We start from the raw sequence: 24,700 nt of genomic DNA on the forward strand, positions 1-24,700 counted from the left end.
AAATCAAGAAACGAATCCCATTTACAATTGCAACTAAAAAAATTAAATACTTAGGAATAAATTTAACTAAAGAGACAAAAAACCTATACAAAGAAAACTACAAAAAACTGTTAAAAGAAATCACAGAAGACCTAAATAGATGGAAGGGCATACCATGTTCATGGATTGGAAGACTAAATATAGTTAAGATGTCAATCCTACCTAAATTGATTTACAGATTCAATGCAATACCAATCAAAATCCCAACAACTTATTTTTCAGAAATAGAAAAACCAATAAGCAAATTTATCTGGAAGGGCAGGGTGCCCCGAATTGCTAAAAGTATCTTGAGGAAAAAAAACGAAGCTGGAGGTCTCACACTGCCGGACTTTCAGGCATATTATGAAGCCACAGTGGTCAAAACAGCATGGTATTGGCATAAATATAGATATATCGACCAATGGAATCAAATAGAGTGCTCAGATATAGACCCTCTCATCTATGGACATTTGATCTTTGATAAGGCAGTCAAGCCAACTCACCTGGGACAGAACAGTCTCTTCAATAAACGGTGCCTAGAGAACTGGATATCCATATGCAAAAGAATGAAAGAAGACCCATATCTCATACCCTATACAAAAGTTAACTCAAAATGGATCAAAGATCTAAACATTAGGTCTAAGACCATAAAACAGTTAGAGGAAAATGTAGGGAGATATCTTATGAAACTTACAATTGGAGGCAGTTTTATGGACCTTAAACCTAAAGCAATAGCACTGAAGAAAGAAATAAATAAATGGGAGCTCCTCAAAATTAAACACTTTTGTGCATCAAAGAACTTCATCAAGAAAGTAGAAAGACAGCCTACACAATGGGAGACAATATTTGGAAACGACATATCAGATAAAGGTCTAGTATCCAGAATTTATAAAGAGATTGTCCAACTCAACAACAAAAAGACAGCCAACCCAATTACAAAATGGGAAAAAGACTTGAACAGACACCTATCAGAAGAGGAAATACAAATGGCCAAAAGGCACATGAAGAGAATCTCAATGTCCCTGGCTATTAGAGAAATGCAAATCAAAACCACAATGAGATATCATCTCACACTCACCAGAATGGCCATTATGAACAAAACAGAAAATGACAAGTGCTGGAGAGGATGCGGAGAAAGAGGCACACTTATCCACTGTTGGTGGGAATGTCAAATGGTGCAACCACTGTGGAAGGCAGTTTGGTGGTTCCTCAAAAAGCTGAATATAGAATTGCCATACGACCCAGCAATACCATTGCTAGGTATCTACTCAAAGGACTTAAGGGCAAAGACACAAACGGACATTTGCACACCAATGTTTACAGCAGCGTTATTTACAATTGCAAAGACATGGAAACAGCCAAAATGTCCATCAACAGACGAGTGGCTAAATAAACTGTGGTATATACATACGATGGAATATTATGCAGCTTTAAGACAGGATAAACTTATGAAGCATGTAATAACATGGATGGACCTAGAGAACATTATGCTGAGTGAGACTAGCCAAAAACTAAAGGACAAATACTGTATGGTCCCACTGATGTGAACCGACATTCGAGAATAAACTTGGAATATGTCATTGGTAACAGAGACCAACAGGACTTAGAAACAGGGTATGATAATGGGTAATTGGAGCTGAAGGGGTACAGACTGTGCAACAGGACTAGATACAAAAACTCAAAAATGGACAGCACAATAATACCTAATTGTAAAGTAATCATGTTAAAACACTGAATGAAGCTGCATCTGAGCTATAGGCTTTTTTTTTGTTTGTCTGTTTGTTTGTGTGTGTCTTTTTTTTTTTTACTATTATTATTTTTATTTTTTCCTCTACATTAACATTTTATATCTTTTTCTGTTGATTTGCTAGTTCTTTTTCTAAATTGATACAAATGTACTAAGAAATGATGATCATGCATCTATGTGATGATGGTAAGAATTACTGATTGCATATGTAGAATGGAATGATTTCTAAATGTTGTGTTAATTTCTTTTTCTTTAATTAATAAAAAAAATTGCATTAAAAAAAAACTCTAGAATAACTGTAGAGTTCACAGTTCAAGCCTTCCATTTCTTTGTAGTCATACAAAAGCCTATCCAAGTCTCAGTACATAAAGCACTCAATATAGTCTTATGGTGAGCTGAACTAAAAAATGTTCCTTGGTCTAGAGAATCAAGGATTTAAAATCACTGAAATCAATCTCTCAACAAATATTCCTTTAAGCGCTTATGACATTCAAAGCCCATCATTCCTATCATAACTTCAGAAAAATACCTCAAATGGAACATGTGGAGTGAAACAATCAGAACGTATTCTACTGAGTCAAACTGGCATATATTTACCAAGCATTGTTTACATGTGTGTACTTAGAATGCCCATCACTATTTAAGGAGGGCTTTCTGGCATCTACATGTATGAGCTAAGTAAAAAAACAACTTTCCCAAGACTCTGCCAAACTAATATGAGAAACGAAATTAATCATCCTTTTCATACTCCACACACTGCCTCACAGATTTTATTCAAGTACCCTGTCTCAAGGCTTCATTTCCCAAGAACAGAGGCAGACACTTTGAGAGGAGACAATTGTCAAATGCAAGATCTGGAAAGGCCCATCTAGGAGGTATGTAAGCCTCCTAGATGCTTAATTAAGAACCACATTTCTAAAGGAACAATCATTCCGCATGTTTTATATGTCATCAAAACTCCTTTTCTGGCCTTTCCAACTTGGTCCTGCATCTTACCAAGCCAATCTGTTCACTGTTCCAAAACACATGGGACTCATTCCTGTCGTTTGCTTTTTGCATACATATAGTCTTCCTTCTGTTTTCAACGCCTTTCTCTTTTTTTACTCTCTATCCAAATTCAACTTATCCTTTGCGAACTTAGCTCCTCTTTCCTTTCCTTGGGGAAGCCTCTGTTGGTCCCCTAGCCTAATGAATTTAGCCTTCTACTTTTGCCAGCAAGGATTTTCTCCTTGCTGCTCAAAGCATGGCCCAAGGACTAACAGTATCAGCATTATATGGGAACTTGTTAGAAATGCAGAATCTCAGGCACCACACAAGACCTATGGAATCAGAACCTGCTTTTAATAGGATATACTTACTGAATTTGAGAAGCATTGTTATATATCTAGTTCATAGTCTTAGGTTATTTTAGACCTGCTTTCCAAGTGATCTAACAGCTTCTCAAGTCCAGGGCCAGGACCAGGATGCAGCAAGCAAGGGGCCTAGGGTGCAAAATTTAAGGAAGCAATAGAAGTGTTGGGTCAAAGTATATGAATATTTGGAATTTTGATGTATATTGCCAAATTGCCTTCAAAAAAGTTTGACTTAATTCATATCTCACCAAATTCAAAGTGAGTTATTCCCCACAAACCTTGTGAAAAAAAAAATTAAAGAGGTACTTACTCTTTCATGTCAACTCTCCACTTACATGATCTTGAGAGGGAAGTTTGCACACTAGTGCCTTGCTTGCCTCATCCAAGCACTGGCCCTGCTTATGTCTATTATACTCCCACTCCATAAACCCAGGAGTTACCTCAGAGCCAAGATACACTTTATACTGCTTTGGGTTCTTTGAAAGAGAGTAGCACAGGGCTGAGCATCTACTAACTACTCACTGAGTACTTGTAGAATTTTAGCAGAATTCCCTCCAAGAGGGTAAACAACTATGATAATAAGCATCCCATCTGGAGAAGTTTAAATCAGAGAGTAAACAACCACTGAAAAATAATTAATAAGTACCTGGGAAAGGAGTATTCAATTGACACCAGGAGGGTGTCAATTTCCAGAGAAATAATGTTGAAAATTATTTGTCAAAACAAAACAAAAAAACTGTATCCAAGGAAATAAGACAAGTCCAGAGAACTGAGTAGGCATGGGAGTACTTTTAAATGAGACAATGGGCCAAGTTTGCCCACTGTTCCTTAGTTTCTTCATCTAGAAAACAGAGACTAAGACTTCTCACTTCACTGTAGGGCTATGTGGCTAAGTACATTTAAAGTGACCAAGTGATTTCATTGTCTTTCCTCCTGGAAGAGTGGGCATACTTCATAAACTACTATGAGAGGCTGGGAAATTGTTGGTGAAGCATAGGGCAGGTATGCTTTCAGAGCCTCAGGGAAAGTAGCTTAGAAAGGCAAGTGCTGAGGCTATAACTAGACCTGGGACTTGAAGGATCAATGAGCTCTTGGCAGGGTAGTACAAATTCTAAAAGAGATGATCTGGTTTTAATATTTGACTCTGAACTAAAAAGTTATTTAAAGTTATATCCAAACCAGTGTTCTGGATCAGGTGGAAAGGCTGTAAACTATAGCTATAATTAACCTATACTATGTGGAAAGACATGATTATGTGCTCCCTCATTAATGAGTTTATTCATTTGGGACCAAGCACTAACCCAGTCTGAAGGCACCCTTTCCAGAGCCCAGGTACCTAGTAAGTAGGCTCTCAGGGCAAAAGTGCTGATTGATGGGGCCTATATCCAATTCCTAAGATAAACACAAACAATGTTTTAATGCCAGCTAATCACTCCTCTCCTAGGCTCTCACCAGGCTCCTAGTCATGCCAAACTACCTAAACCAAGATTTGAAGAGTAAAATTAACAATGCCAGACAAAGGGCAAAAGAAAACTCCATAAAAATGGAAAATGATCAGAGATTGGTTGCTATACGTTCTCAGGTGCAAGAGACTCAGGGACCTGCCACTGCATTCCCACAAATATGCCTCCTGTCCCTCAGAAATATCTTACACTCTGTCTCTGAATCTTCACAAGCTGGTTATTTTGTCCCTTAAGTCCCTCTCTTCCATCAAACCACATTTTCATCTTCCTGCAAAACCCTGGCCCAATCCTCCTGGCTCCAGGAACTCTTTGGACTAAACCCATTCATTGAAGACACAAATATCTGCTATTGCCTTGCTATTCCGTGTGGTCCACAAACCAACAGCATCAGTACCCTAAAACTTAAGAATCTCAGATGCCATTTCAGATTTCCTGAATCAGAATCTGCATTTTAACAAGACACCCTAGGTCCTGCTAGGGTTACATTTTGAGTTTCAGGTCTCTAAGCATATTTACCACTGTGGGCCCTTTTCTGCCATAATATATTGAAATATACATATATCTTTTACACCTGCATTGGTATAAAGATGGGCAGAATTAAAGATCAAGTCTATCTAATTTTTCGTCTGTATTTAAAATAAAACATTTTGTGTGTATGCTCTTAGGCACTGGGCCTACTACACCTAATTGATAAGTCAGCCCTGGGTCCTGCATTCTCCCCACAGCTATGGATCACATACTCTCCCCAGCTGCCAAGTCATGTTGCTCTGATGCTTTGAGATTCTCATCTCTCCTGGGCCTATCTGATCAAACAGAATGAGACTTAGGTTCACACTAAACCTCACAAAAAACATGTCAATTATATTCATAGTGAGTATGTTATGTTCATTTGACAATAATGTATATTCCATGTTCAAGAAAGGTTTAAATAGATCAATGAATGATCAAACCTAAACAAAGAAAACAAACATGTCACTGATCTGTGATAGGTTCAGGTATCAACTTGGCCAGGTGATGATGCTCCATTCTGTTTCTGTGGACTTAAATCATCAACATGTGAAATTCATCTATGGTTGATTACATTTGTGGCTGGCTAAGGGGAGCGCCTTCCACAATGAGTGAGGTTTAATTTGATTAGCTGGAGGCTTAAAAGAGAGATATCAGAAGAGAGCTCAGCAGCTAAGCATACCTCATCTCAGCCACACAGCTGAGCTGTGACGTCTGGAGACGCAGAAAGGAACTGCCCCAGGGGAAAATCATTGGAACCCAGAAGCTAGCAGAGAAGGCAAGCAGTAATCATCATGTGCCTTTCCATGTGACAGAAAAACTCAGATGAAAGCTAGCTGCCTTTACTCTGAAGAACTAAAAACGTGTAACTCTAATAAATCCCCCTATTAAAAACCAATCCAGGGTGGTGCGATGGTGGCTCAGTGGCAGAATTCTCACCTGCCATGCCAGAGACCCAGGTAGGATTCCAGGTGCCTGCCCATGGGGGTAGGGGGTTGGGGGGTGCCAATCCATCTCTGGTGTGTTGCATTCTGGCAGGCTTAGCAAACTAAAACAGATCTAAAATGTTAAAATCATGAAAAAGAAGTGCCTGGCATCCTGAAGGTAGAAAACAAATATTTTTGTTTGTTCATTCATTTGTTTATTTACTCATTCATCCAATCACAAGACAGGCATAAAACAGACTCACTCCCCTTATAAAACACATCTAATGCGGAAGACAGATAAACATGTAAAGAAAATACAAATATGAAATAATTTCTAATAGTGGTACCTTGAAGAAAAATAAAACAGGATAAGAGTAAAAAGAGTGAAGACAGAGGCTATTGTGTTGCTACATGTAGATACTCTGCTTTCCCCAAACGGTTCTGGGCACTAAAAGAACATGCAAAGTGGGATGTACAGTGAAACTTAGCCTCTGTAGTATAATTTCCTTGGGTTTTACCTCATGAAGCAACTTCAGGGAATAACTACCCTTTTCAAAGAAAAGAAAAACAGTTGTAGATCCTAATTTGGCACAGCAGCTTGCATGCGATATGTCAATGTAGTATACTTCTGTTTTAGTTTCCTTATCTAGAAAATGAGGGAGTTGGCTTAGATGACTTTCAAGGTCCCTTAAAGTTAAAATACCATGGGGCGGGCCGCGGTGGCTCAGCGGGCAAAGTGCTTGCCTGCTATGCCGGAGGACCTCGGTTCGATTCCCGGCCCCAGCCCATGTAACAAAAACGGAGAAACAGAATACAATAAAAACAAGAAAATGTTTAAAGATGTTTCCCTTTCTTCCTTCCTTCCTTCCTTCTATCCTTCCTTCCTTCTCTCTGTCTTTCCTTTAAAAAAAAAAAAAAAAAAAAAGTTAAAATACCATGATAATTTACACCAAATTTGTCTGACTCCTATAGTACTTTGGTCTTCAAATCTGCCACAGTCCTTAGTTACCACAGAAAGAAAAGTAAAGTGATTTTAGTGCGGTGAGGGGTGAAATAATGGGCTACTACTAAATTAAATGAATGAAAATTTACCAAGTGACCACCATATGTATACATCAAGAAAATCCACTGCCAGAGGATGTTCTCCTGCCCTGGCTTCATGTACCTGCTAATTGCAAAGAGCCCCAAATTCTAGAACCCCATACCTCACAACCCTTTGGCTGGGAAACATGGCATTTCAGAGGTCTCAGACTCACAAAGCATCCACTGAGAGATTTTTTTCTTTCACAAAATATTAAAGATGAATAAGCCCCAACCTTTGCCCTTGAGGTATACATAGTCTAGAGGGTGAGGGAGACAGATTATTAAACATAGTATAAGGATAACTGTATATTATAAACAAAATGCTGTGTAAGCCCAGAGAAAGAAGAGATTACCTAGCTCCTGAATCTGGTAGGAACACAGTACGACGACAAGGCTGGCTGCTTCTATCTGATAGGAAACAAGATACTGTAGTATGCTGATCAGGGTTACAAGTGAAGTCCAGGGGGTCATAGGTTACCCACATTTGTAGCTCCTCATTCTCCTCATTCACATTCTTCCCCAACCCTGAACCTTGCCAAGAATTAAGGCTAATAAATCAAAGTGGAACTACCTTACCTTTCAGACTCTTCAATGTCATACATAAAACGATCACTTAAGACATGGGATATGCTTAGCCAAGCTGTAAGGTCTAACATGGGCAGCATATTTTAGGCACTGAGCTTAAAGTAGATGCTGGCTGTGATGATTGCTTCCTACACCCCACCCCAACCTCTCCTATCAACACCAGAAAGCAACCATCCAGGCCAGCTGAATTGGGAACTTTTTTTTTTAATTTAAGTTTTCAAATACACACAAAAGTAGAGAGAACATGTTTATGATCCCCCACATATCCAATCCCCTTTCCAGAAAGCCTTCCAAAACTATCATTTCTCTTAACTCCTAAAGTCTTTATAGTCTGGACTGTTCATGTGCTGAAGATAGTTACCTGCCTATGAAATCCATCTTCAATTTTTACTTCTAGTTCAGATTTTATCCCTTACTCCCTCCTGGACTACTGCAGTAACCTCCAAAGTAAACTCTAATCTAGCCAGAACTGATTCATAATATATGAGCAGCTACATATCAGACACCTATCTGATTCATCATTCCCCTACTTTAACAAACTTTGACGACTCCTATTGCCTTCAGTTAAAGTCCAAACTCCTTAGTATTACACGCAGGTTCTTCATAATGCAGCCCAATCCTATCTCACCACTCTCTACAAAATGGCTTATATTCCAGCCACACTGAACCATTTATCATTTCTAACATGCCCTTCCATTTCTAAGTTCTTTGACTGCTGCTATCTTCTCTCTCTAGAATTCTCCCCTTATTTTCACTGTCTAGCTTACTTCTAATCATCCTTTAAGGAGCACAAATATTACCTCCTTTGTGGGATATTCTCCAACTTCATTCATTCATACATTCATTCAACAATTATTAATGGATCATGTAATATATGCTAAACTCTAGAGTGGGGATACAATAATAAATAAATCATAGTTCCCATACAAGGAACTGCTGGTCTAATAGATATACTCAGAGTAAATCCCTTTGTCCTTGTCTTCCCCAGAAATTTGCAATTTGCCGTATCTCTAAAGTCACAATTACTACTTTTTATAACTTGTTTCTGGGTCTCTCTCCATCATTAGATTCTAATCATTCTCCCCAAGGATCTTTTTTTAAAGCTCTGTTGACACATATCATCCATTTTAAGTATACAATTCAATGATTATTAGTATATTTAAAGCTGTGCAACCACCTCATTATAAATCATTTGCATCACCCAAAAAGAATCCTTGTGTTCAGCTGCTGCAAACCCCCATTCTCACTCCCCAGATCTAGGCAACCACTAATCTATTTTCCATCTCTCTAGACTGGTCTTTTCTGGAACATTCATAGAGATGAAGTTATATAACACATAGTCATTTGTGACTGGCTTTTTTGACTTAACATAATGCTTTTGAGGGTCATCCACACTGTAGCATGTATCAGTATTTCATTCCTTTTTATTGTCAAATAATATTCTATTGTAAGGATACGCCACCTTCTGGTTAGGCATTAATCAGTTGTAAACATGTGGGTTGTTTTCATATTTTGGCTACTATGAATAATGCTGCTACAAATACTCACATATAAATTTTAATTTGAACACCTGTTTTCAATTCTTTTGGCTCTACACACCATGGAATGGAATTGTTGGATCCTATTTTAAATATATTTAGCATTTAAGGAACTGACAAACTCTTTTCAAAGAGGCTACTCTATTGTACACACCCACCAGCAAGGTATGAGGGTTCCAATTTCCCCATATCCTTGCCAGCACTTCGTACTTTTTTATTTGTTATCTCTTGGCCCTCTGTATTAGTTTTCTTGGGGTACCATAACAAATTATTACAGCCTGGTGACTTAAATAAGTCTTTTCACAAATTTTGGAGGCCAGAGTCCAAAATCAAGGTGTTGGCAGGGCCACTTCCTCTGAAGGCTCTAGGAAAGAATCCTTCCTTGCCTCTTTTAGCTTCAGTGGGTCCTGGAGTTCCTGGGCTCATGGCAACATAACTCTAATCTTTGCCTCTATCTTAAAGTGACCTTCTTCTGCATCTCTGTATTCTTCTCTTCTGTCTCTTATAAAGATACTCATCAGGGGATTAAGGGCCCACCCCAATCCCCAATGATCTCATCTCAAGGTCTCTGTCTTAATCACATCTACAAAGATCCTCATTCCAGATAAGGTATACACCAAACTTTAAAATCTGCTCTATAACTACTTGTTAAAATGTACTTGGAAATTTACTGCTTTTTTGTATAAATGTTCTATTCCACACACACAAAAAAAATTAATAATAAATAAGATATACATATTTTGGGGGGAACTCCATTCAACCCACTACACCATTCTAATAGGTTTGAAGTAGTCTTTTGACTCTTATTCATCTATTTCAGAGAACTAGCACATAATCTGATGCATTATATGCACTCAATAAATGTTACATGAATAATAAATAATGCTAATATCTTGATGACAAGAATAATTGCTTACTCCTTCAGCATATCCGTCCCACTTCACAACCAGCACTAGTCAAAAAGATGCTCTGTGTAAGGCATGCAACTAGCTGAATGAACTTTGAGGGCAGTTTGTTGCATGAAATGTCAGAAATAAAAAGGCAAACATCATCATGCCTCACTCTTACAGACTACCTATAATCCACAAACTCAGAGGTTTGAAGTCAAGAGCATGGGTTATCAGGTTGGGGCCTACTGTTAAGGGTCCTAGACTGTAAGCTCTTAAGAGCAGTCACATCTATCCTGGAGTTGTAACTGTTAGTTTCAAATTCCGAGATACTAAGATATGTGTGTACAACCTGGACATTCCCTGAAACTTCGGGCTTTTTTATGTGACACCTGAGACTCAGAGTCAGAGCTCTGAAGCTACGAAAGCCAGAATTACCCCATGCTACAACTGTCAAAAAAATTGAAAAGTGATCAGACTTCAACTATGAATGAAGCTGATCTTGATAGGGCTAAGGTAAATCAGAATATAGGGTAAAGGATGATATGGTCCATACTTTAAAATTTCAACTTCTATGTGAGACCAAAGGAAGAGATGTTTATTTGGGGCAAAATTTACATTTTGGGTAGCACATTACATAAGTTACTTTGGATGGTCAATTTATTAGTACATCATAATTACATGCAATCTTGAATATAGCATGAGATCTTGTTGGTTTGTAAACATTAGTGTGATGCCCCAATAAATCCCAGAATAATTTGGGCAGAGAATAAAAAAGTATTTGCAAAGTCCCCTTGAGGTACTGGGGAGAAAAGAGGAAAGCTCAATTTCCCCATCTGGGGAATTCCTGACATTCTCAAAAAGCAGTGGGGCCAATCAATTCAATAGGCTGAGCCCTCAATCTTAGGGTTTGTCCCTACGAAACTTATTTCTGTAAAGGAAAAGCTAAGCCTACTTATAATTATGCCTAAGAGTCACCCCCAAGAGAACCTCTTTTGTTACTTAGATGTGGCCTCCCTCTTGAAGCCAACTTGGCAGGTGAACTCACTGCCCAACCCTCTATACTGGACATAACCTCCAGAGGCGTAAATCTCCCCTGGCAACATGGAACAGGACACGAGGATGAGCCAGGACCCGGCATCATGGGATTAAGAAAGCCTTCTTGAGCAAAAGGGGGAAGAGAGAAAAAAGACAAAATCAAGTTTCAGAGGCTGAGAGATTTCAGTCAGGAGGTTATCCTGGAGGTTATTCTAATGCATTATATAGATATCGCTTTTTAGTTATTGTGTATTGGAATGGCTGGAGGGAAATACCTGAAACTGTTGAACCGTGTTCCAGGAGCCTTGATTCTTGAAGATGACTGTATAACTATATAGCTTTTACAATGTGACCCATGGGCTGAGTATCGAACCCAGGACTCCTGCATGGCGGGTGAGCATTCTACCACTGAACCATCCATGTACCTGAGAAGGAGGAGTTATAACAGAGAAGATAGGATTTAACCAATGAATATGACTGTTGAATCACTATACTGATATTTCTTTTAACCTCTAGTGTTTTGGAGCAGATAGAAGGAAAAATCTGAAACTGTGGAATGTAATCCATACTAAAACTATGAAATTCATTCTATAGTTGTTTGTTGGAGTATACTTTGAAATTCTTAAATTATTGCTCTTTCTTTTATTTTGTAGGTATGTTATATTTCACATTTTTAAAAGTTAAAAAAAAAAATCTTCAATGAGCCTATCTAAGATGGTGAAATGAGATACTTTAAGGTTCTTTGCCCTCACAGAAGCTTTGAACACAGCACAAAATGGCAGAAACATCTTCCTAAAAACTTCAGAAAACAGTGAAAGGACTAAAGTAAGAAGGCAAGTGAAGTATTAAGAAAAGGACAACTAAGCCCCCTTCAGGGAATGGTGAGAGAAGGGAGAAATTCAACTTCCCCAAGTTGAATTCTTGATATTCTCACAAGCAGTGTGGACAACCAAAGCTATAGGCTGAGCCCCCAGTCTTGGGGTTTGTTCATGTGAAACTTAACCCCACAAAGGATAGGTCAAGTCTACTTAAAATTTAGGCCTAAGAGCCACCCCCAACAGAGCCTCTTTTGTTGGTCAGATGTGGCCTCTCTCTCCAGCCAACATGACGAGCAGTCTCAGCACCCTCCTCCTCTCTGTGTGGGACATGACTCCCAGGGGTGTGGACCTTCCTGGCAATGTGGGACAGAGATCCTGGAATAAGCTGAGACTCAGGATCAAAGGACTGAGAAAAACCCTAGAATGAGCTGAGAATTAACATCACGGGATTGAGAGAACCTTCTCGACCAAAGGGGGAAGAGTGAAATGAGACTAAGTGTCAATGGCTGAGAGATTTCAAACAGAGTCGAGAGGTTATCCTGGAGGTTGTTCTTATGCATTAAGTACATATCACCTTGTTGTTCAAGACGTAGCGGAGAGGCTGGAGGGAACTGCCTGAAAATGTAGAGCTGGGTTCCAGTAGCCATGTTTCTTGATGATGATTGAACAATGATATAGCTTTCACAATGAGACTCTGTGAATGTGAAAACCTTGTGTCTGATGCTTCTTTTAGCTATTATATCAACAGAAGAGTAGAACATATGGAATAAAAAAAAATAATGGGGGAACAAATGTTAAAATAAATTCAGTTTGAAATGCTAGTGGTAAATGAAAGCGAGGGGTAAGGGGTATGGTATGTATAACCTTTTTTTTCTCTATTATCATTTTATTTCTTTTTCTGTTGTCTTTTTATTTCTTTTTCTAAATTGATGCAAATGTACTAAGAAATGATGAATATGCAACTATGTGACGATATTAAAAATTACTGATTGTATATGTAGAATGGAATTATATCTTAATGTTCTGTTTTTTTAATTAATAAAAAAGTTTTTTTTAAAAAAAAGGGCAACTGCATTCTTTTTTCTGATTTGTACATAATCATAATGTGCCATGATGTGATAAATTTGACTAGTCAAGTTCACAAAATTTAGAGATTTTTGAATAAGTGATTATGCAAAGTACTTTTAACTCATTAATAAGAATATAATTCATTTGAATAAAGTAAAGAAGTAGATAAGCCACCATCCTTTCCACGGATGTATACATATATTTACTCATAAAAAATGTTATCGACTTCCGGATAAGATGGCGGCTTAGTAAGGCGCACGGGTCTTAGTTCCTCCTCCAGAACAACTACTAAAGAACTAGAAACAGTACAGAACAGCTCCTGGAGCCACGACAGAGACCAGACACACAGCGTACCTCATTCTGGAACGGCTAGATCGGCTAAGAGACTCCGCTGCGGTGAGGTCCCCGAGAGGCACACGCTTTCCCGGGCCGCGGCGGCAGGCAGACGGAGCCCCTCCCTCCCTCCTTCCTGGGCCGGCTGGGAGCTTTGGATCGGGATTCCCAAGCTGCGGCTGCCGGCGCCCCTCCCCCACGCGCGGCTTCCCGGGCCGGCTGGGAACCTTGGATCAGGGGTTCACCAAGCCGCAGCGGCCCTGCCACGCGTGGCTTTCCGGGCCGGCTTAGAGCGTCGGAACAGCGGTCCCCCAAGCCGCGGTGGCCGGTGACCGCAGCCCCTTCCACACATGCGGCTTCCTGGGCCAGCTGGGAGCCTCGGAACAGCGGTTCCCCAAGCCGCAGCGGCTGGCGACCCTTCCCCACAGGCGACTTCCAGGAGGGAAAGGAAAGCGTCTCCAACAGTAGTAAGACTGAGCCCAACCTAACACCAATAGTGGCATTAATGAACAACTTCTGACTACTAAAAATAGGCCCTCAGCTCAGGCGAAACTGATCAAGGCAAAAGTCGCCAATTGGGCTAACTGAAAAAGAGGAAAGGGGGCGAAACAGAGCCTTCTGTGGCTGTTTCTATGCAGGCTTCATTGTCTCTGGGCTCAGCGCTGGGATTATATATGTTACAACTACCCCAAACACAGAAACAGGCTGCTTTCAGGGCTCTATACCACCTGAACCTTCCCCACGGGAGGGGTGAAACACAACTCAGGTGGAATCCCTCTCTCAAGGAATTCAGATCCCAGGACTTCACAATTTGAAGCCATTAAAACCAACCTACAACCTTTCCTCTGTCTCCACCACACACCCAGCAGCGAGAGTCTTCCAAAGTTAAAGGAGCCACAACATCTTTTGCTGGTGGGACCCGCAGACAGACAAGCACCACATACTGGGCAGGATAAGAAAAACAGAGCCCAGAGACTTCACAGGAAAGTTTTTCAACCTGCTGGGTCCCACACTCAGGGAAATCTGATTAAATGCCCAGACGCCAGCAAAAAATAACAAATCACACCAGGAAAATTGAAGATATGGCCCAATCAGGGAAACAAACCAATAGCTCAAATGAGATACAGGAGTTGAGACAACTAATTCTGAATATACAAACAGAAATGGAAAACCTCTTCAAAAACCAAATTGATAAATTGAAGGAGGACATGAAGAAGGCATGGGATCAACAAAAAGAAGAAACGGAAAGTCTGAAAAAACAAATCACAGAACTTATGGGATTGAAAGACACAGTAGAAAAGATGAAAAAAACAATGGAAACCTACAATGGCAGATTTAAAGAGACAGAGAATTGAATTAGTGAACTGGAGGATGGAACATCTGAAATCCAAAAAGAAACAGAAACTATAGAGAAAAGAATGGAAAAATTTGAGCAGGGGCTCAGGGAATTGAATTCCTATTAGGAAGCGCACAAATATACGTGTTGTGGGTGTCCCAGAAGGAGAAGAGAAGGGAAAAGGAGGAGAAAAACTAATGGAAGAAATTATCACTGAAAATTTCCCAACTCTTATGAAAGACCTAAAATTACAGATCCAAGAAGTGTAGTACACCCTAAAGAGAACATACCCAAATAGGCGTTCTCCAAGACACTTACTAGTTAGAATGTCAGAGGTCAAAGAGAAAGAGAGGATCTTGAAAGCAGCAAGAGAAAAACAATCCATCACATACAAGGGAAACCCAATAAGACTATGTGTAGATTTCTCAGCACAAACCATGGAAGCTAGAAGACAGAGGGATGATATATTTAAATTACTAAAAGAGAAAAACTGCCAACCAAGACTTCTATATCCAGCAAAATTGTCCTTCAGAAATGAGGGAGAAATTAAAACATTTATAGACAAAAAGTCACTGAGAGAATTTGTGACCAAGAGACCAGCTCTGCAGGAAATACTAAAGGGAGCCCTAGAGTCAGATACAAAAAGACAGAAGAGAGAGGTATGGAGAAGAGTGTAGAAAGAAGGAAAATCAGATATGATACATATAATACAAAAGGCAAAATGGTAGAGGAAAGTATTACCCAAACAGTAATAACACTAAATGTTAATGGACTGAATTCCCCAATCAAAAGACATAGGCTGGCAGAATGGATTAAAAAACAGGATCCTTTTATATGCTGTGTACAGGAAACACATCTTAGACCCAAAGATAAACATAGGTTGAAAGTGAAAGGTTGGGAAAAGATATTTCATGCAAATAACAACCAGAAAAGAGCAGGAGTAGCTATACCAATATCCAACAAATCAGACTTCAAATGTAAAACAGTTAAAAGAGACAAAGAAGATTACTATCTACTAATAAAAGGAACAATTCAACAAGAAGACATAACAATCATAAATATTTATGCACCGAATCAGAATGCCCCAAAATACGTGAGGAATACACTGCAATCACTGAAAAGGGAAATAGACACATATACCATAATAGCGGGAGACTTCAATTCCCCACTCTCATCAATGGACAGAACATCTAGACAGAGGATCAATAAAGAAACAGAAAATTTGAATATTACAATAAATGAGCTAGACTTAACAGACATTTATAGGACATTACACCCCACAACAGCAGGATACACCTTTTTCTCAAGCGCTTATGGATCATTCTCAAAGACAGACCATATGCTGGGTCACAAAGCAAGTCTTAACAAATTTAAAAAGATTGAAATCATACACAACACTTTCTCGGATCATAAAGGAATGAAGTTGGAAATCAGTAATAGGCAGAGTGCCAGAAAATTCACAAATACGTGGAGGCTCAACAACACACTCCTAAACAACCAGTAGGTCAAGGAAGAAATTACAAGAGAAATTAGTAAATATCTTGAGGCGAATGAAAATGAAAACACAACATATCAAAACCTATGGGACGCAGCAAAGGCAGTGCTAAGAGGGAAATTTATTGCCCTAAATGCCTATATCAGAGAAGAAGAGAAGGCAAAAATTCAGGAATTAACTGTCCACTTGGAAGAACTGGAGAAAGAACAGCAAACTGACCCCAAAGAAAGCAAAAGGAAAGAAACAACAAGGATTAAAGCAGAAATAAATGAAATTGAGAACATGAAAACAATAGAGAAAATCAATAAGACCAGAAGTTGGTTCTATGAGAAAATCAATAAGATTGATGGGCCCTTAGCAAGACTGACAAAAAGAAGAAGAGAGAGGATGCAAATAAATAAGATTAGAAATGGAAGAGGAGACATAATCACTGACCTCACAGAAATAAAGGAGGTAATAACAGGATACTATGAACAACTTTACGCTAATAAATACAACAATGTAGATGAAATGGACAAGTTCCTAGAAAGGCATGAACAACCAATTTTGACTCAAGAAGAAATAGATGACCTCAACAAACCAATCACAAGTAATGAAATTGAATCAGTCATTCAAAAGCTTCCTAAAAAGAAAAGTCCAGGACAAGATGGCTTCACATGTGAATTTTATCAAACATTCCAGAAAGAATTAGTACCAACTCTCCTCAAACTCTTCAAAAAAATCAAAGTGGAGGGAAAACTACCTAATTCATTCTATGAAGCCAACATCACCCTCATACCAAAACCAGGCAAAGATACTACAAAAAAAGAAAACTACAGACCAATCTCTCTAATGAATATAGATGCAAAAATCCCCAATAAAATTTTAGCAAATCGTATCCAACAACACATTAAAATAATTATACATCATGACCAAGTAGGATTCATCCCAGGTATGCAAGGATGGTTCAACATAAGAAAATCAATTAATGTAATATACCATATCAACAAATCAAAGCAGAAAAATCACATGATCATCTCAATTGATGCAGAGAAAGCATTTGACAAGATTCAACATCCTTTCCTGTTGAAAACACTTCAAAAGATAGGAATACAAGGGAACTTCCTTAAAATGATAGAGGGAATATATGAAAAACCCACAGCTAATATCATCCTCAATGGGGAAAAATTGAAAACTTTCCCCCTAAGATCAGGAACAAGACAAGGATGTCCACTATCACCACTATTATTCAACATTGTGTTGGAGGTTCTAGCCAGAGCAATTAGACAAGAAAAAGAAATACAAGGCATCAAAATTGGAAAGGAAGAAGTAAAACTATCACTGTTTGCAGACGATATGATACTATATGTCAAAAACCCAGAAAAATCCACAACAAAACTACTAGAGCTAACAAATGAGTACAGCAAAGTAGCAGGTTACAAGATCAACATTCAAAAATCTGTAGCATTTCTATGGGGCGGGCCGCGGTGGCTCAGCGGGCAAGAGTGCTTGCCTGCCGTGCCGGAGGACCCCGGTTCGATTCCCGGCCCCAGCCCATGTAAAAAACAAACAAACAAACAAAATATAATAAAACAAGAAAATGTTTAAAAATGTTTCCCTTTCTTCCTTCCTTCCTTCCTTCTCTGTCTTTCCTTCCTTTCCTCCCTCTCTCTTTAAAAAAAAAAAAAAAAATCTGTAGCATTTCTATACACTAGCAATGAACAAGCTGAGGGGGAAATCAAGAAACGAATCCCATTTACAATTGCAACTATAAAAATTAAATACTTAGGAATAAATTTAACTAAGAGACAAAAAAACCTATATAAAGAAAACTACAAAAAACTGTTAAAAGAAATCACAGAAGACCTAAATAGATGGAAGGGCATACCATGTTCATGGATTGGAAGACTAAATATAGTTAAGACGTCAATCCTAACTAAATTGATTTACAGATTCAATGCAATACCAATCAAAATCCCAACAACTTATTTTTCAGAAAATAGAAAAACCAATAAGCAAATTTATCTGGAAGGGCAGGTTGCCCCGAATTGCTAAAAACATCTTGAGGAAAAAAAACGAAGCTGGAGGTCTCACACTGCCGGACTTTCAGGCATATTATGAAGCCACAGTGGTCAAAACAGCATGGTATTGGCATAAAGATAGATATATTGACCAATGGAATTGAATAGAGTGCTCAGATATAGACCCCCTCATCTATGAACATTTGATCTTTGATAAGGCAGTCAAGCCAACTCACCTGGGACAGAACAGTCTCTTCAATAAACGGTGCCTAGAGAACTGGATATCCATATGCAAAAGAATGAAAGAAGACCCATATCTCATACCCTATACAAAAGTTAACTCAAAATGGATCAAAGATCTAAACATTAGGTCTAAGACCATAAAACAGTTAGAGGAAAATGTAGGGAGATATCTTATGAATCTTACAATTGGAGGCGGTTTTATGGACCTTAAACCTAAAGCAAGAGCACTGAAGAAGGAAATAAATAAATGGGAGCTCCTCAAAATTAAACACTTTTGTGCATCAAAGAACTTCATCAAGAAAGTAGAAAGACAGCCTACACAATGGGAGACAATATTTGGAAATGACATATCAGATAAAGGTCTTGTATCCAGAATTTATAAAGAGATTGTTCAACTCAACAACAAAAAGACAGCCAACCCAATTACAAAATGGGAAAAAGACTTGAACAGACACCTCTCAGAAGAGGAAATACAAATGGCCAAAAGGCACATGAAGAGATGCTCAATGTCCCTGGCCATTAGAGAAATGCAAATCAAAACCACAATGAGATATCATCTCACACTCACCAGAATGGCCATTATCAACAAAACAGAAAATGACAAGTGCTGGAGAGGATGCAGAGAAAGAGGCACACTTATTCACTGTTGGTGGGAATGTCAAATGGTGCAACCACTGTGGAAGGCAGTTTGGCGGTACTTCAAAAAGTTGAATATAGAATTGCCATACGACCCAGCAATACCATTGCTAGGTATCTACTCAGAGGACTTAAGGGCAAAGACACAAACGGACATTTGCACACCAATGTTTATAGCAGCGTTATTTACAATTGCAAAGACATGGAAACAGCCAAAATGTCCATCAACAGACAAGTGGCTAAACAAACTGTGGCATATACACACGATGGAATATTATGCAGCTTTAAGACAGAATAAACTTATGAAGCATGTAATAACATGGATGGACCTAGAAAACATTATGCTGAGTGAGACTAGCCAAAAACTAAAGGACAAATACTGTATGGTCCCACTGATGTGAACCGACATTTGAGAATAAACTTGGAATATGTCATTGGTAACAGAGACCATCAGAAGTTAGAAACAGGGTAAGATAATGGGTAATTGGAGCTGAAGGGATACAGACTGTGCAACAGGACTAGATACAAAAACTCAAAAATGGACAGCATAATACTACCTAATTGTAATGTAATTATGTTAAAACACTGAATGAAGCTCCATCTGAGCTATAGTTTTTTTTGTTTGTTTTTTATATATATATTTTTTATTTTTTATTTTTTATTTTTATTTTTCTCTCTATATTATTTTATTTCTTTTTCTGTTGTCTTGCTATTTCTTTTTCTAAATCGACGCAAATGTACTAAGAAATGATGATCATACATCTATGTGATGATATTAAGAATTACTGATTGCATATGTAGAATGGAATGATTTCTAAATGTTGTGTTAATTTTTTTTAATTAATAAAAAAAAGTTATCATCTGTAATACCATGTCCCTCTAATATAAATTTTTTCTGTAAGTTTTACAAATTATTTTAAGTGTTTTTCATTTCTGTTTTGTTTTGCTTTTTTACTTATAATGTGATCATAGGCTCCCTTCTAAATAAAGGTCTTGAAGTATTAAAAAAAAAAAAAAAAAAAGAAAGGGGCAACTTAAAAGTGGTAGGACCTCCTGGCACTCTGGCTGGCTCTTCCAACACCTCTCACTGGCTGAGCATGGAGTAGGAAAGCACTCCCAGGGCAGATCCCTGGTTCTAGTTCCAAAATGAGCAGAGTAACCAATCTGCGCATAGTGGGAGCACATATGTCTGGCCAATCTGTCTGGTGGTGGCCTGAAGGACTCACCAGAAACTTGTCCTGCAGGCAGAAGGCAGTTGACAGAGTTCACAGAATTCACATACAGACTCCTGTGAGAGAGCAGTTAAGTACTGCCTGGAGCAAGGGACTGCTGCCTGTAAGAGAAAGAGTGCAATGCCCAGGACTGTGAGGAAACTATGACCTAGGAAAGAAGGGACATTTGTATCCATTTAAATGGGGGAATTCCTAGGGCCAAACACACATGCCCAAGACAAGATGTAAGCACAGAAAGGATCAGAGTAGGCCCTATACTTTAGCCTCGAGCTATTCTCTAGCTCAAGAATTCCCTAGCTTGAGCTATACTCTAGCTCAATGAATTTCATAAATTCATCATATAGTTGAGCCCTGAAGGAAAAGCACTTGTACAACTCAATCTGCCAAGACTGAGAAGTTTCCTTTTTTCCTTCCTTTTTTCTTTTATTTAGCTCCTGACATTCAGGGAAAGTTCTATCATAACACTAGATGGATACAAGATTAAGGAACAGTCTCCTCAGAGTCTAAATTCCAGCAGTAACACATTAAAATATCAAAATGTTCAAGTTTCAACAAAAGATTGCCAAACATATAAAGTAACAGGAAATGATGGCCCATCAAGAGCAACAAGGTAAATATCAGAAAGCATCAATAAAGAAGACCACACTCGGGACATAATAAAGACTAAAAAAAAAAATTGTAAATATATTCAAAGAGCAAAAGGAAAACACGGACAAATAACTAAAGGAAATTAGGGAAATTATAGATGAACACAAAGAAAATACCAATAGAGAAATTAAAAATTATGAAAAGGAATCAAGCAGAACTGAAGAATCAGTAACAGAAATTAAAAATTCCTGAGAGGGGTTCGAGAGCAGACTGGAGATGGCAGAAAAAAAGAATCAGAGAACTTCAAGATAAGACAACTGAAATTTGTCCAGCTTAGGAACAGAAAGAGAAAAGAATGAAGAAAATGAACACAGCCTGAGGAACCTATGGGACACCATCAACTGTACCAACACATACACAGGGGAGAGTTAGGGAGGAAGGGAGGAAGGAAGGAAGGGAAGGAAGAGAAGAAAGGGAAAGAAGAGAAAGAAAGAAGGAAGGAAGGGACAGAGAGGATGGTCAAAGAAATAATGGCTGAAAACTTCCCAAATTTAATGAAAGACATGAATACACACATCCAAGACACTCAACAAATTCCAAACAGGATGTTTTAGTTTGTAAGCTGCTGGACTGCAATTACCAGAAATGGAATGGCTTTTTTAAAGGGAATTTAATAAGTTACAAGTTCACAGTTCATAGCCTGTGAAAACGTCCCAACTAAGACCTCCAGGGAAAGATACCTTAATTCAACAAAGTCCAATGCATCTGAAATACCTCTGTCAGTTGGGAAGGCATACTGATCCCTTGCTCTTGGGCTCCACTGCTCTCAGTCTATATTCCTGTGGGGATTTCTACACTTTGCTTCTCCAGGACTGGCTTTCATCTCTTGACTTCCCTTGGCTGTCTCCAGGTTCTGGTCTGCTTAACATATCATGGCAACATCTGCTGGGCTCCAAGAACCTCCAAACATCTGTGCCTCTGTTCTCCAAGTGTTGCGATCTGTGTCAGCTCTGCTTTCTCCAAAATGTTTCCTCTTTTAAAGGACTCGAGTAAACTAATCAAGACCCACCTGTGGAGTAAAATCTCCACCTAATCAAAAAAATGCATGCACTACTGGGTGCACCATATCTAATCCAATCAAAAGCTTAGATAATCTAGTCAAAAGTTGCTGCCTGCATGTTGGATCAGGATTAAAAGAAACGGCCAATGTTCTAAGAATGATCATTATGATGAATATACAACTATGTGATGATATTGTGAGTTATTGATTGTATATAAAGAATGGAATGATCATATGGTAAGAAGGTTTGTAATTGTACATTGCTATGTTGAATTAAAAAAAAAGAAATGGCTGCCCTCACAAGATTAGGTCAGGATTAAAACATGGCTTTTCTGGGATACATAATACTTTCAGAACAGCATACAGGATAAATCGAAATAGATCCACATTATGACATATTATAATCAGACTACTGAATGCCAATGATAAAGCCAGAATTCTGAAAGCCATTAGAGAGAAACAACATGTCATGTACAAAGAAGCCTCAGTAAGATTAAATACTAATTTCTCATCAGAAACCATGGAGGCAAGGCAGCAGTGGGATGATGTATTTAAAGTAATGAAAGCAAAAAACTGCCACCAAAAATTCTATCTCCAGCAAAACTGACTTTCAAAAATGAGCATGGAATTAAACATTCCCAGATAAACAAAAGCCGAAGAGGTTCATAACCACTAGACCAGCCGTACAAGAAATATTAACAAGAGCTGTGTAAGTTGAAAGAAAAGGACAACTGACAAAGACTGAAGCCACATGAAATAATAAAGATTTCCAGTGAGGGTAATAACATGGGGAAATATAAATGAGAGTATTATTGTATTTCTTATTTGCACCTCTACATTTTATTTCCTAAAAGATCTAAAAGGTAAATGCATAAAATATCATGATAAATTAATAGTTTGAGACTCAATGTATAAACATGTAATTCGTGACAAGAACTACATAAAGGTGAGGGGAACAAGGGGTAAGGAATAGTTTTTATTTAGGATTGCAGTTAAGTTGGTATCAAAGCAAATGTAGAAAGGATGTCAAGTTTCAGCCTCCTCATAACTACAAAGGAAATACTGAAGAATATGCAAGCTCACAGAGACAGAGATTAGAGTACAGGTAGTGAGGTTGGGAGGCAGGGAAATGGAGAATTAATAGGCATAGGTGTCTACTTGGAAAGACGGGAAAGTATTAATAGAGGATGGTAGTGAGGGCACTTCGAATATTGTGAATGTGATTAATTCCACTGAATGGTATGCTTGGGAATGGGTGAGAAGGGAAACTTTAATTGTCTGTATGTTCCTACAACTAACAACAACAAAAAGAGCAACTAAAAAGACAATGAACTCCTCCCTGCATGTCCCTGCCCCACCACCCAACCCCATGCACATGCCTGCCCCAGCCTGCCCCACCTTTCCTGCGCAAGAGGTCTACCCCACCCCTCCTGAGACCTGAGTATCCATCCCAGCCCCTAGAGCCCCACCTCCCCCTCCCTGCCCCCTGTAGGCCTGCACATCTGGATTGCGAGTACTCATCTTCATGCTTGGGCCACACTAGACCCCAGGCTATACAGTCATACAACCCGATCCCGAACCCCCTGAGCGCTGCACACACGTACATCAGCGTCTGGTCCCAGCAGATCTGTGCACGAGCGCACGAGCACACGTGCACCCCTGCCATGCCCCCCAGGTAGGGGCAAGCGCTGACCTGTGCATCCAGGCCACACCCACCCACAGCCCACTCAGTTACAACCCCACCCCACTGCCCCAGAACTCTGTGCACGTGCACACCAGAGGCTCGCCCCCTAGACCTGCACATATGCACAGCCATATACTCGCCATTGGACGCCCATTCATCCATGCACTGACCTATTGACCCCTGTACCCACATCCACCAGCCTCACACAGACCTGCCCCACTCCCCAGCACAAACTCCCTGCTCCCACACCTGGCAGGTACTCACATGCACATCTGTGCTACATAGTCCCCGTTTTGCACATGCATGCACCCCTGCGCCAACTCCCCCACACACCTGCGCAGCCATGACAAGGCCCCTCCCACCCGACAACACCTGCCCCTGCCCCATGTTCCGCAAACTCCATGACCTGTGCCCCACCCCTACACACTCGTGCATCTGTATTCCAGCCCACCTGGACACATCCCCCTGTGCAAGGACATACCCGGGCCCTGCCCTCTGTGCCCCATACTCTAAACCTGGTACCCACAACCCCCATACTCCACACACCCATCCACATCCTGCCTGTGAACCAGCCCCCTTACATCTGTGAGCCCCTCAATCTGCCTCCCGCCATGTCTTACATCTGTGTCCCTCACACTGCCACCTGCTCCTGCACTCCAAGGCCTGCCTGAGATGTACCCCACTCCCACAGACTCCTTACTGCACCTTCACAACCCTGCAACTCACAACCCATGCTCACAGGAGCCAGTATAGGTCTCTGACTTGTGTATATAAATGCACCACAATCCATCACCACATTGTTGTGCACCGCCCCACACCATGCACCTTGCTCCATAACCATCCCGCAAATTCAAAGACCACTGAAGGAAATCAACTTCCAAAGTAACCCTATCAAGATATCTAAATGCCTCAAAGGCAAGAGAAGATCACTAAACATGAAGATGCAGACAGATATAGCCCAGCCTAATGACCAAATTAAAACACCGGAAGAGACAGAGACTTTGGAGCAATTTAAAGATGTTCATATAATTCTACTAAATAAAATCTATGGGATGGCTAATGA

General features: G+C 39.5%; 1 protein-coding gene across 8 annotated transcripts in view; it reads right to left on the minus strand.

Moving 5' to 3' along the window:
- The window catches only part of RNF121 (ring finger protein 121), a 142,262-nt gene that overhangs the window by 97,615 nt on the left and 19,947 nt on the right, over positions 1 to 24,700 (minus strand). Inside the window, exon 2 of one of the 8 annotated variants that reach the window (XM_077113705.1) lies at positions 20,300 to 20,406. The exons of 2 other annotated variants lie outside the window; for them this stretch is intronic. In XM_077113705.1, the coding sequence (XP_076969820.1) occupies positions 20,300 to 20,406 (107 nt within the window). Of the gene's footprint in view, positions 1 to 7,105; positions 7,199 to 11,419; positions 11,570 to 20,299; positions 20,407 to 24,700 lie in introns of those variants that run through there. 5 more of the 8 variants (XM_077113706.1, XM_077113712.1, XM_077113711.1 and 2 more) reach the window with 5 other exon arrangements.

This window comes from Tamandua tetradactyla, chromosome 8 (assembly GCF_023851605.1).
Source record: "Tamandua tetradactyla isolate mTamTet1 chromosome 8, mTamTet1.pri, whole genome shotgun sequence".
Lineage (NCBI taxonomy): Eukaryota > Metazoa > Chordata > Mammalia > Pilosa > Myrmecophagidae > Tamandua > Tamandua tetradactyla.